Below are 14,114 nucleotides of genomic sequence, written 5' to 3'. Positions count from 1 at the left end.
TGGTGCCTCCCCATGTGGCCCTGAGCGACGTGGCATGCCCCCTTTTCTCCAGAAACATAAGTAATAAAATCATCCTTTGGTGGTATTAATCTCTCCATGTCATCTCGTCACTCAGTCGCCTCTGTAAACTAAACCCCAGCGGTACAAACGAGACACCGCCTGCCCCCCAGCTCCACCCCCACACTCCACCATCCAGGCTGCCCGGACCTGCCGACAGCCTGACCCTGAGTGCCGGCTGGATTTCTGGATTTCCCCCAAGGGTGGGTAGGGGTGAGACAGTGAGGGCCTAGGCAGCACAGCCCGCCCACACGTGTGCCCCAAGGTGCAGGGACTCGCATCTCTGGGCCCCCATCTCTCACCACACATGTCCTCACCCCCCAGTTCGGACAGCCAGGGCTCCAGGGAAATCTCAGCTCTGGAATGTTCCCTGTGTCTTGCTGGGGACACAGTGAGGTCCCCCTGCATGAGGAGGTCGCCACACCAGGCTTATAACCGTTTGGTCAACAGGCATGACAGACAAGGTCTAGACCAAGGCCTCTCATGTGTTGCCGGGGCCTAAGCCAGCAGTATACACCTTAACAAAAGCAGCCTGGGGTTTTGAAAGCGGCTGAATCTGAATGCCCTCAGGTGGGGCGTGCCTCACCTCACCCAGGCTCCCCCCAGCCCTAGTGTCTGTGACTGCTGCTTAGACACACCTACCCCTACCTGGAGGGAACCCTGACCGGGCCTGAGGCCACACTGCATGGATGCTCTCTCCGGCCTGATGCCGAGGGTCACTGCTGACCACTGTGTCCAGGCCCAGGCCGCGTAAGGCTAGTCCCTCACGAGGCAGCTCCAGGCCTGTGTCACTGGGGTGCTCTTGGGAGGTCAGCTGCTTGGATGGATGCAGCCCATTATCCTCCCCAAGAGCCACAGAACCCCAGGGCGTCCTTTGAGCCCATCTCGGCCAAGAACCCAAAGGTGTCTTCCAGCCGCCTGTCCGCCGCTGTGCAGGATGCCCTCAGCAGAAAGAGAGGCACCCTTTGGCCCTCTGGGGCCCTGCTGTCAGCCTCTATTCACAGATGCCAAGGTGAATCAGAGCACCCCCTTAAGGCAGCGGCAGGGAGGCCACGGACCCATTCCAGAAGTTCAAGGCCAAACGACAACAGCCTCTGACACAAACACAGTGAGCAAGTTTGGCCCAAAACAATCCTCGGTGGAGGGCGTCTCTGTGACTCAGGCATCTCTGCCCCAGATGAAAAACAACAAAGGAGCCTGGCTGCGTCAGAAGTTAATGACAGAAGAAAACCATTTCTTCTGACGTGTAACCTCTTTGTGCCTTTTATGTTTTTCTACAGCCCAACGTTTCCAGCAGCAAAACGAACGCCGGTCCTCACCGCCCACCCCCACCGCCTGGCTGGGAAGAACCAGGGGTGCTGGGGGAGCCCCACCTGCGGCGATGAGGATGTACGGGTCCTTCAGCAGGGTGGTTAGCGGCGTCCCCTTCTGGCTCTGTCAGGGACAACAGGGGTTAGAAGAGGCCACACAGCCACCACAGCACCCGCCTTGCCCCGCCGCTCACCTCTGGCTGCACCCGGGATGGCTGGAGCACGAAGAGCTGAATAGCTACAGGAGAAAAAAAGAAGAGGTGTGGGCCCCAGCACCTGCCCACAGGGGTGCCAAGCTCAGGGCCCCCAAGGTCACGGCCAAGGGGTCCACGTGGACTCACTCACCTCCATCCAAGAGCACCAGGGCGGCCAGCACCAGGAACGGGGCTGTCTTCCCCACAAACTCGTACAACACACTCCCAAAGGGGGGGCCCACTGCAAGGACGAGACAGAAGGGCCAGGGCCGGGCCCGGGACTGATGACCGCCCCCTGGTCTAGAACCATCTTGCGTTTCTTGCGTTTCTCCCTCTACTTTGTTCCAAACACTGTGTGGGGTGGCCACCCTACATTCTGTTCAGGACTGTTAAGTTGCCCTGGCAACTTCCTCCAAGGGGTTTCACACCTGAGACATGGAATCGCTCCCAAAGTAAAGGTCAGAGGAAATAAGACCCAGGCAACGGAAGTGCACAGGAAAATGGACCAGTGAAGACTTCACAGCAGCACAGACAGGGACTGTGGGCTCCAGATGAAGGCCAGGAAAGTAACGGAAAACAGAGAGGACCTGGATCTCTCAGGGAAGGTGTTTGCACCTGCTCTGAGAGCTCAGCCAGGGCAGGTGGAGGAGGCAGGCTCAGAAAGTGGGAAGGTCCTCAGGTGGGTGGTAACTCAGAGAATGTTCAAGAGGAGGGGCCTTGGCAGACCATCCCGTTCAAAGCTTGGGTTTACACCTGGGCCCACGAGGGAGGTCTGGAGAATCCAGGTCCTCCCAAGTCAGGACTCTTCCCACCATTTTTCAAAGGCTCCATGAAATCAGGGAAGAAACAGTGGACACTAGTGTGAAAGGGGGCTCACTGTCCAATGCCAGATAGGCCCCTCCCCCCAGGTGGCCCCCACAGTGGCCCTCACCCACCTAAGACCCCCATGGCCAGGCCTCCCAGGGCAATCCCCATGGCATTGCCTCTCTCCTCGTCATCCGTGTACACGCTGGCCAGCATGCCCATCCCTAAACAGGAAAAGAAACAGTGACAGCCAAGCTCTGGGAGCAACAGAATAACCATCATGACTCACCCTCCCCCACCCCCAGCCCAGACTGGTGTCTCCCCACACCTGCCAGACCAACGGAACATAAGGCCAAGCAGCACCCAACAAGAAGGTGGTACCTTCTCTGAGAACCAACCACCAACCACCACCACCAATACCTATATTCCCTGAATTATTCCAACTCATTCTGTACAGGGCCACCAGCCTGGGCAGTGACGGTGGCCCCTCCGACAGATGGAAGCCCCGGGGCACTGACTTAGGCATTTCCACACCTACCAGCTACAGAAGAGCAGGAGGAACCGATGCCCTGCAGGGACCTGGCGATCAGCAGGAAGGCATAACTGCGGGAGAAGGCGAACACTGCGGGAAGAGGGGCCAGGCCACGGTCACTGTAGACCCGCTGGTGCCGCGACCAGATCAGCTCAAACAGGGACCTCCCTTAACCCGATGGGGTATTTCCATGTTAACCACACTGTGCTTTTGCTCCCTGAAGACTTCTCCTATCAACTTCTTTCTGCAGTTGTGGCCAAAACAGCCCCCCACCCCCACCCCCGGCTGTGTTCTCCACTCCCAGCTGGCGGTGGTCAGAGCCCACCCGGTGACCCACACTCAGAAGGCAAACGTCAGACACTTACTAACTGTTGAGACAAACATGATGCAGAATCCCGTGAACATTGGAACTGGATAGCCGATCCTGCAAAACAGCCACAAGGAAAACCTGGCGACTGCTTCTTATCTGTGTAAGCCTTTATATTGAGTCTCTCCTGCTTACCCTTTGGGATCAGGTGGATACGTGTTTGGTCAACTTTTCTAAACATTCATATAGTTGGTGCTTCCTATATGACCTTTCTGTGTTTGACTGTCTTGGAACGTGAATACATTTACGGATTGCCACTCTGAAATTTCTCTGGAATAAATGTTAATAAAATATCGGCAAGCAACCCAGAACACGTTCAAACACACAGCCCCTGTTTCCATCATTTTGTAAAAATTTCTTTAATTATAGTCTTTGCTAGAGCTTCCCCAAAGGGACAGCTGCAATCAAATGACTCTAGTAAAAGGTCCTCAAGCGATTCAACGGGCAGCAGATGCAACGGCACCACATCTAAGAGGCGTTAGGAAGCAAGGAAATGTTCAGAGCTGTCTTCACGTTGACCCCAATGAAGCCAGCTGAGAAAGACACACCTGGTTTTCTGTGCAAAAATTCAACATCCTATTTGCTCTGCAAGACCACTGTCTGTACAGGGCTCCGCTGCCAGGCGGACGGGGGCGTGGGGAGACCTTGGGCTCCCGGCATCACACCCCTGCCTGGACACCTGGCCCTGCCTTAACCCAGGCAAATCTCCCCTCGGCCCCGCAGATAGACCACCACCCACCTCCCAGAGCTGGAGTGGGTATGAAATGAGATATGGATGTTAAACTGCTACCAGGGCACCCAGAACAGACGAAGTGCCTCAGAAATTTTGTTTCCTCCCTCATTCTCTTCCTTTTCTCCTCACTGTCTCTGCAGATTAAGCAAGCAGGTTGGTCCCTGCCATATGGACAGGGCATGAGAGTGAAGGCAGCTTCTTTCCCTCCCACGACCTGGCCTGAAGGGGCCAGCACTGGCTGAGCCACTGCCCTAAAGGAGACCTGTGTCAGCCCAGAACAGCCCTGAGCATCTCCAGGCCTCATCTCCCTCCAGCCCTGGGCCCTCCAGATCCTGGGGAGAAACCATATGAGGAACAGGAACCCCGAGTCCCAGTCAAACAGCCTGGGAGGGCTCTTCTATTCCAGGCTCGAACAAAAAAATCATAACACAATACCTTCACCTTAAGGTTACACTCCATTCTCCAGGCACTTACACACGAGCTCAATGATCTGATAAGGGCAGACGACCACCTCCCCATTTTACAGATGAGGAAATTGAGGTACAAAAAAATGACCTGTCTAATGTCCTAGGGCTAATTTCACTCAGGGCCATTCAATCCAGTCCAGGACTTCTCCTTGCAAATTTTACTACCTCCTCAGGTATATGCCAAATGGCATACGTGGCTTTAAGTAGAAGCCTTCTAAAAGTCCTGGGCACACTTATAACGTTTTTTAACTGCTTCATGTGCATCCGGAAACCAAACAGCACCACAAAATCATAGCATTCTCAGGAGGTAGCCCTCCCACAAACCCAGGCAAAGATTCCTCTACTGTGACCTGAAATGAGCTTGTAATTCACAAAGCAGGGCTTGAAGCCAATCCTGTGAACTAGGAAAGATACCAGAGTCCTGAACTGCAGTTCAGATGCCATCAAATGACAGCTTCTCCTGTCTCAACTAACACCGAGCGGACTGCTCTGTGCCCTTATTCGTGTAGGAAAAGAAAGCCGTTCACAACACCAGGTCCGACATGGCACTGCTGGACACTGTGAAGGAAACTTCCAGGAAACTCAGAGAACTCACAGGCAGTTTATTTTCTCAGCAACTATTGCGTGTCTGGGGGAAGAATGGACATACGACCGCCCTGGAATAAACACAGGCTTCTCATCCCTTTCAACATCCTACTTGGAAAACCATACATATGTCAAAGCTATCGGAAAACCAGCAATGTTACGTCCAGTCTACAGCCCAGCCACTGGCCAAGGTCACCTGGCAGGACACAGCTGAGGAGGGCTCCTTCTTACCAGGAGGCTCCAGCACTCCCAGAGACTATAAGGGTCACCTGTGATTCTCACCACAATTCCGTGAGGTAGCTGGCTTTATCCCTATTTTCAGATGGCCACATTGAGGCTTGGGGAGCTGCCCCAAATTCAGGGCAATGGGCATATCTCGTGTGTCTAAGGTGTGGCAGGTCCTGCTAGCATACACTTTGGTGGGGACACCAGTCACAGGAGCAGAGGTTCACACAGGTTGAGTGGAACCCAGGGCCCACAGTATCTTTTGAAACCAGGTGGCTCCGTACCCACAGGGCTGTGTGCTTACGGAAGATTCTTTTTACCAAGGCCAGGTGCTGTGTTTTCTTTAAAAATGCTGTAGCTATTGTTTTGTCTTTTAATTCCTTTGGGATTTTAATAAAGCATGAATGGAATAACCAACCGGCAAAGCTAGAAGGAAATTCAAAGGCTGGCCAGTCCAAACCCCCAACGTGGGTGAGAAAGCCGAGGTTCAGAGGTGAAGCAAGCCAATCGCTTCTGATGCAACCGGGCTCCCGCTGCTTCCTGCTTGTTACCAGACACATGTGCCCTATGCCTTCACCATCAGCCAAGCCGCTGGCAGGGCTGCCCAGTGGAAAGTGCTGGGCAGCGCCTTTCCCTGGAGCTCAGCCCCATGGCCAGTGTGGCCCAAGGGCCAGCTCCTGGCTCTCCACCCTCAGCCTCTCCTGGCCCCCTGAACACCGACCTCAGGAGACTTGCTCAAGGCCCCAGGGTCACTGAGTGATGGGCAGATCGCCTCTGTCCTTTCTCCTTCCCCACAATGTCTCCTAAATGGACAGAACCCCGACTGACATTAGTCATAAATGTCTGATTCGGCCTCTTGTCCCAACTCAACGCCATCTCAAGTAAAGTGCTACTAAGCAGAGCCACGTCTGATGTGGCAAACCTTTAACCAAATATCCCTTTATCACCCCCTCGTGAGTCATCCTGGCCCACAGTCATCTTCACAGAGCATCAGGGAGCAGTTAATCCAGTTGAATAAAAATAAAAATCATATATTTGAATCCTGGAAAAAAGTGCAAAGCAATAAAAGTTATATTCATTACATATCCCTACCCAGTCAGCAGAGAAACCCCACTATGTCTCTAAATTGTCACTGGCAATCAGTACTTATTCTCTAATGCTCCTAACTAGTTTGTCTTTACCACAGAGATTAATGTAAGCTCTCTTCCCAGGCTTGCTAAGACCTGGGTTCCCTCTGCTGTGGTAAGTGACAAAAGCAAGGACACAGAATAGGGGACAGGGAAGGGTACAAACTGTCACCAGATGAGACAAGAGGTGACATCTCCCATTTCGATTACCTCAACATACTCCTAAAAGATGAGCAGCAGTAAATGGAAAGGTATTTTACGTTTGCTAGGATATACTAGGAAGCTTGTGGTCAACCATTGCATAAATAAAACAAAATTCTTAGGTTTAGCCCCTGGGTCTGTCTTTTTCAGCTCTCAGATGTGTGTGGGGAATTACGCGAGCCTTGGATTTCTTATTCTCCAGGGTGTTCACCGACGCACAGGTCACGCGAGGGCTTTGCTCCCATGAGAAGTACCCAATTCCACGGCCAGCTTCTTCTGATTTTGAAGCAAAGACGCCGTCACACCGTCTCCACCACCCTAATGACATCGAGGATGGGAAATCCCTTTCCAGCATAGCTGGTTTCCCTGTCCATGGAGGAGCTTTTTGAAAAGGTCACTGCTTATTCCTACAAAGCCCACTTCAGACCAGTTGCCTAAAGCTAAAGGGGAAAAAAAAAAAAAAACCCACAGTAGATATTGTAGAGATTTCATGCCCTGCGGCTTTCTCCCTGTCTTTCAGACGTTAGCTAAAATTTGTGAGGAAAAATAACTGGCTTTCAAATATACTAGGTAACTATGGAAATAAATTAAGTCACTGACGCTGGCTTGATAAAAAGCAGGCCGCTAACACAATGACGAGCCGGGGAGGGAACCATCCCCACCCCTGTTAACCCTTTCCCAAGCTGCCGGGTTCGTCTGGAATATCCTGGGTCTAAAGATGCAACTACTATGTAAGCCTTACGTTAAGCAAGGGAACGCCATGATGCCTCGTTCTTAATCTGACTTACAGAAGAGAGAAATGTAAAGGTGGTTTTCACATTGTTTACCAGCCTGGAACATTCCTTTTATGTGTGTATGTCTAAACTCCACTTGCCGGGCCAAAAGACAACAGGTGTTGCTAGTATAAGTCCTTCTACCCCCTTTTACTCACAACTGCAATCATGAAATGAATACTTAAACTGGAATTATAAAATAAGTCACACAAGCCTCAAAGATGGCAATCAGACCAAGCAAGGCACCCAGAGGCTTTGGAAAGTGCGTTACCGGACGTGTGATCACCACACTCGACAAAATCTAAAGGTCCTTTGCTCCCTATCTGGTCACATCTTATTCAGTCAAAATATAGTTCCCAAAGAGTCAATGAAACAGGAATTACTTGTATCATATTAACAGCCAAATGAGCATTTAAATGCTTCCCAAGAATTGTCATTTTTTATTTTCAGGGTTTGGCATGAGATCCTATCCAATATTTAAAACAGACAGGCAGCCTGCGTCCTGTGTCACCACAAAGCCACTCACTCAGCAGCGTCGTGACCATAAATTATGGGGCCCCAGGTTGTAACATGGGGGTTCGGATTATGACCTGTGTGATGTTGGGTGTCTCATTTCAGAGTGAGTCCCACTTACGGCAAGAAGCTTTAGAAAGGAGCGGCTCCAACCAGCCTGTCTCTATGGAGCTCCCCTCACATCTCTGGGGATGTAGGAGGCCTTTCTTTTCCCCACTATCATTAGCACTGCAGAGACAGTGGGAAGTTGGACCAGCTCACATCACAGGCTGGAAAAAGATATTTTTCTAGGGCCAGGGAGGTGAGGGAGGATCCATGTCCCAAAAATCAGGCTGATTTTTCCTAAACTCCCTCCCATTGGATAAAAATAGCACCCAACAACTTACTGTTTGGACCTTCCCTCATTCAGCCTGCTACACAAGGGAGAGCCCGAGTACATGCAAAAAAAGCAGATTTTGACCTGCATTGTTTATATTTCGTAGCCAAAGGTACAAACTGTGTAACAGTAAGCAGATGGAAAGAACAGGAAGGAAGGAAGCCATTGGCCAGAGAGTCTGGACAAATGCTTTCTCCTCCTGAGTAGCAAACCCTTTTGCCTATAATATACTAAGACAGGGGCTTCCCTGGTGGCGCAGTGGTTGAGAATCTGCCTGCTAATGCAGGGGACACGGGTTCGAGCTCTGGTCTGGGAGGATCCCACATGCCGCGGAGCAACTAGGCCCTTGAGCCACAGCTACTGAGCCTGCACGTCTGGAGCCCGTGCTCCGCAACAAGAGAGGCCGCGATAGAGAGAGGCCCACGCACCGCGATGAAGAGTGGCCCCCGCTTGCCACAACTAGAGAGAGCCCCTGCACAGAAATGAAGACGCAACACAGCAAAAATAAATAAATTAATAAACTCCTACCCCCAACGTCTTCTTTAAAAAAAAAAAAATTAATTAATACTAAGACGGACCTAAAAGCTTTTGCTAAAGTCTCCTCAAGATCTGATGCTTCATGTTTTAACTACTCCTTAACCAGAAACATATTAACCAAGTGTAAAATGCTATTGTAAACTCACTTCTTTACAACACTGAAAATGTGAGTCACACGTCTTGTTGGTAATTGCGGATGTGATTGGCACAAATGACATCAGAAGGCCATTTGCAATGGCTCACAAAGGAAGAGTCTGTAGAGGGAAATGTATTTATCACTTCTCTGAGCACAGCCGTGGAGTGCCCAGAAATGCTGAAAGTCCCCAAATTCACATCTACTGGGCTTGGAAAATATCAGAAAAAAATTACTTATCATGATCATTTTGGAGGGACAACAGAGTTTGTTGTCCTACATCAATGTTAAAACTTGTCTGCATTTCCACATTACAAGGCAGTGCTAGGAGATGAAGATTATTTTGAAATTTGCCGGAGAGCTGGGAGAAATCAGCTAGGGATTAAAATTTTGCCCTCAATAAGTTCCAAAGTGGATTACGCACCGTACCAGTAGACTAAATCTCACAGGTCACTAAAGGAAAGGAAATTAGTTTTCTCTTGGCAGATAATCTTTTGGGAGCCCCAAACGTGAGCCTTAGGTGGCTGCAATGTCAAAGCATTTGGAGTATTTACTAGGGGAAAGGTCTCACTGGTTTTAAACAAGCTGCTGCCCGGTAGCATAAGCGAAGCATTAAAAACAAGAATGGGATGTTTTTGTAAGCTTTTCATTTGCCACTTACGTTGGGAAGACTGGAACACTCACATCAGTTCAGCCGAGTTTCTAAGTATTACACGGTGCAGCTAGTGACATTCACGTCCAAGTGATTGGCAAGGCGTCATTACAACAATGTCCTCAATTTTCCCAATATAGGATCTGAGCTGTTTGCTTTCTCAGAATACAAAACCCTGAGCTGTTTCCTGTAATTATACCAGATGCATTTTAAGAAGCGCTCTTAGGCTTGAGAAAAGAAAGAAAACCCTGTAACTATGAAGGTCTGTCTGGTTTTCCTCCTGAAGAGCAGAGGAGCTGCCGAACGTCGCCGTGACGACGGTGCCTCTTGGTGGGCTCCCAGTCAGCCCAGCATCCTACGGTAACTTGCTCAGCGTTTTATGCAGCAGCCTGGTAACACTACACAGCAAACTGGAGGCTGGATGTGGCCTGGGACGGTTAAAATGGATTCAGTGGCCCTACTCAGCGCGGAAAATCGAATCACAGAAGTTGAAAATGTGCTTCCCTCGGACTCCCCATGAGTACGTTACCGGCAACCTGCGTGCCAGAGGACAGCTCGTGCGGAGGAGGGCGGATCCCCTCTCTGAGCCCCTGCCAACACCCCAGGCCTCCCACCCCGCCGAGTGGGCCCCGCTCTGAGAAGGGTCCCCTGCCTGGTTTAACGCTTCTGTTGTTGCCATCTTGAAATGCTTAATAATATTTTCATAGAAGGCCCGGCCAGCCCTGCTCCACCTTTCCCAAGGCCAAAGCCTGGTAAATGTACAGACCTCCCTGCTCCCAGCCTGCAGGGGGTGCTGGGCTGACCTGCTTAAAACTGCACTCAGCTCTCTGACTCTGCAACTTGGCTTCGGAACCTCTAGTGGTTCCCAAGTGCCCCCCAAACAAGCCCCACTCCTCTCTCATCTAGCACATGAGGCCTCTTATAGCTCAGCCCTGCCGGGTCCCCCCCCAGCCCCGGCCTCCTCAGTTCACCCCGCCCCCTCTTTTATTCTCCTTTTTTCTCTAGTCCTTGTCTTGGTTCTTGCTACTAGGCCTGGTTCACAGGTAGGACTCTGGGCACCGCCCCATTTTTCACATTGCTGCCCTTGGGGTCACACTGTTACATAGCGGCCCACCACCACCATTCACACTCTACCAGCTCCCACTCTTTGCAGCTGACACCTCCTCCCCTCCTCTGCTAAGCCCCCTGTCCTGTACTTGGAGTCCCCATATATCAGGCAGAGCTGGCCCACCTCAGCTGTAGAAGAGCAAATACTTGCTGGATGGCCACCAGCAATGGAAATGTGAACAGTTATTCAAAATAATGTGAGTCCCAAAAGACTCCAGAACATTGAGATTAATATAAAGCTAGTTTGGGCAGCTTGAATCATCCAGAAAAAAAGCCTCTTCCCTTTGTGCACATGGATGCGGCTCAGTAAGTGGCAGGGGAAGAACTGGTACACTGCCTAGGACCTCAGTGTCAGCGAGATGTTTCGTATACGCAGCAGGACTACAGGTCATGTGCCACGTCCCCCCCCGGCCATCCCCACGAGCACTGAGCACGCCAGCCCTGAAGGAAACCATCTCAGCTGTCTATCAGGACGTGCATTACTACAGGTGCAAGAGAAGAGAAAGCCACATGGTACGTACAATCCCACAAGGATGGTCATGGTGGCAGTGAAAAGGAAGACCAAATGGGAAATCGTGACTAAGGACAGAAACGTAAGGCGGAGGAGACTGGCTTTCTCCCCAGCTTTGGTTTTCCAGATTCTGATCAATGAATGAGAAGCAAAATCCCAGGTGGAAGTGATCTGGAACAATATACATATCAAACTTTTTGACCAAAATGATATAACCCACCTGTTGGTCAACAGTCCTATGAACGGGTTGGTGAGGAGCTGGACGGTGGCTTTCGAGGCAAACAACAGGCCGACCTGCACGTTCTCATTCAGGAGGTCTTTGTCTTCACTGGGACAGTCGGAAGGGGCAGTGGACCTGTTAGTCACTGTGCGCTGCGTGGTGGCCTCATGCAGCAGCGCCCCCTGAAGGCTGCCGGTGCTATTGCCGGCGACCACGGTGGAGTTGTCATAATAGGAGAAGATGTTCTGGAAGCCGCCGAACGTGGAGGCTTTGAGCACTGGCTTGGCAGTCTGCATTTCTATAGCATCTTTCTCATGCTCGATGCTGTACAAGTAACTTGGGATGATGGGGACTGAGAACAAGAGCAGGAGAGTGGTGGTTACACCGAAACCCTGCCCGGGACCAAAGCCAGCAATACCGTGGTCTTGTCAAATGCTAAACGAGGCCCAGAGAAGTGGCATGTCTGCCTCGGGAATGGGACCTCCGCGCCGACACTGAACAATTTCACGTTGCTCAGCTCTGCGAACAAAGCCCCAGAGGCTGTAAGAGCCCTCAGGGCAGCTACTGTGCAGACCTGACCCACCCCAGAGATCCCTGTTCTCAAGGGCTTTCCCATTACAGGGCTCCTTCACAGGAATATTTTAGGAAAGCAAGATTCGGTCTGAAGTCTAATCAGTGCTGACCTGGGGTCAACCAGTACTTCTCAGAAAGAGGCTGGAAAGACCTTTAAATGAATGAATCAAGGAAACAGAAATCTAAATTTCATTAGGTGTCTTAGAAAGGAATAAACCTGCAGGAAGTAATAATTCAGAAATTCTGCAGCAGGCCCACTTCATCTTTCCATTACTTGAGTGGGAAGCTTCAATGTTTCATACAACCTGGAAGATCCGAGACTTTCGTAGAGGAAAAGAAAAACTGATGTACTGGAAGCTTCGGGCATGTGCATCACAGAGCATTCAAGACAAAGGAGGATTCGGGCCCTTGTTACTGAACTCAGATGAGCGCCCCCCGCCCCAGCTCTGATATTCCTGGAAGTGAAACCCTGACTGTGTGATGTTCTGAAAACCATCGAGAGAGAACCTTAAATGGAGAGAAGGGAAACAACCCTTCAAAAAATCATTTTTTATTCATTAAAAATTGGGATATTTTTAAGGAAAAACATGTCAAATCTGTTGCTGTTAATGGTGCTAATTAAGAGAACTGGATGTCAATTATTTAGGTTTTCAAAAATCCATTACAGGAAAAAGATGAAAACCAATGCCGTTAAAATTGCTCTTGATGTGGGTCCTGTTATGTCTCCATGTCAAGTCATCTGTGGAATCACTACCTTTAAATGTCCCTTCCTTTTATGGAGGGAAGGATTTTGACCTGTTCCTTGAGGTGATAGACCACATTATCGACCCACCTTTCCGGGTAGCATAATAATTATAACATTAGTTTGAATCCTGGGACTTGCTCCTCCTTAATAGATTTTTTTTTTTAATCGCGTTGAAAGTGACAAAGGGAAGCAGGAAATTATCAGGAGGAAACATAAGTTCTGCGTTTTATCTGCTGTCACATTTTTTGACCGGACCGCCAAGAAAACGAAGCCACAAACACGGCTACTAGCCTAGACGAGGCAGTCTTGGGGAATGTATTTTTGCAAAACGTCTTCTCGAACTTTCCCGAACCGCGCTCGGGTAAGCGGGACGCCCTGGGAAGGGGTACCCGGGGAGTGGGGGGAGGCGCCCGGTCCGTACGTACCCACGACGGTGAGCAGCATGTTGTCCAGCAGCAGCGCGAGGAACACGATGAACAGGATGAGCTTCCGCGAGTGCCGGCTCTCCTGCAGCCAGCGGAGCAGTGCCAGCTCGCTCAAGGCCATGGTTCCGGGGCTCGGCTGCGGGCGCGGCGCACGGTCGGTCAGGGGCTCTGCCGGGCTGGGGGCTCCCACAACCCCAGGCCCCAGACTTCGCCCGGCCCGGCCGCCAAAGGGGCGCTCGGGAAGCGGCGCGCACCGGGCGGCGCCGGATGGTCCCGGGCGTCCCACCCTCGGCTTACCTTCGGCGAGCGCGTTCTCACCGGCACCTGCGCTCCTTGTTAATAACGTCCGCGAGCGCCGTCTGGGCCGGATCCTGGGCGCCGCCCGGCTCTCCGCCGCCCCCGCGGGTCCCACTTAACCCCCTGCGCGCTCGGAAAGTGCCGCGGGACGCCTGCGCACCGTGCGTTCTGCGCCCCGGGTTTCCCGGGACGCCCTGGAGCCCCGCGCGCGGCGCCTCGGGGGGCTTCCCCTGCCCTCGGCCGGGCCCCGCTCTCCCCCGCGCCCCGGGCGGCGACCCGTCCCCGGCGCCGAGCCCCGCGGGCAGGGAGCGGGGTCGGCGTTACCTCAGGTGGTCTGCGGCTGCCTGCTCCGGCCGCCGTGGGCTCCGTCCGTCCGGGCGGCTCCGGGTCGCAGTCTCCGCCCCAGCGCCTGGCGGCCGCCGCTCAGTTTACCGGCTCTGGCTCTGACGTCAGGGCCGGCGGGGGCGGGGGGCTGGGGCGCCCCGGCCTCCGCCCTCCCGCGCCGTCACTGCGTCGGAGTAGCCACCGCCTTCCTTTCCCCGCCAGGTGCCCGACCAGGTTCTGAGCCCGGATCCTAAGGTCGCCCCGTCCTGAGCAGACCCGAGCCCCTGTCCCTGCACTTGGCCGTGAGCCCTGGGAACCCGGGTCCG

General features: G+C 52.2%; 1 protein-coding gene across 7 annotated transcripts in view; it reads right to left on the bottom strand.

Annotated features, from left to right (window-relative positions):
* Positions 1–13,902, bottom strand: part of SLC18A2 (solute carrier family 18 member A2) — a 40,348-nt gene extending 26,446 nt beyond the window's left edge. For 6 of the 7 annotated variants that reach the window (XR_004346075.1, XR_004346078.1, XR_004346076.1 and 3 more), the window contains exons 1-9: positions 13,789–13,902; positions 13,168–13,303; positions 11,425–11,776; positions 3,263–3,321; positions 2,904–2,987; positions 2,497–2,589; positions 1,713–1,802; positions 1,562–1,605; positions 1,431–1,491 (exon numbers count right to left, since the gene is read on the bottom strand). Coding sequence is in view for 2 of the 7 variants with exons in the window: in XM_032607386.1 (XP_032463277.1) it covers positions 1,431–1,491; positions 1,562–1,605; positions 1,713–1,802; positions 2,497–2,589; positions 2,904–2,987; positions 3,263–3,321; positions 11,425–11,776; positions 13,168–13,288 (904 nt within the window). In the remaining 5 variants the exon portion in view is untranslated. Of the gene's footprint in view, positions 1–1,430; positions 1,492–1,561; positions 1,606–1,712; positions 1,803–2,496; positions 2,590–2,903; positions 2,988–3,262; positions 3,322–11,424; positions 11,777–13,167; positions 13,304–13,464; positions 13,747–13,788 lie in introns of those variants that run through there. The other variant, XR_004346077.1, reaches the window with a different exon arrangement.
* Positions 13,903–14,114: the final 212 nt, after the last annotated feature.

Source organism: Phocoena sinus, chromosome 16 (assembly GCF_008692025.1).
Source record: "Phocoena sinus isolate mPhoSin1 chromosome 16, mPhoSin1.pri, whole genome shotgun sequence".
Classification (NCBI taxonomy): domain Eukaryota; kingdom Metazoa; phylum Chordata; class Mammalia; order Artiodactyla; family Phocoenidae; genus Phocoena; species Phocoena sinus.
This window is presented reverse-complemented; position numbering and strand designations above follow the sequence as displayed.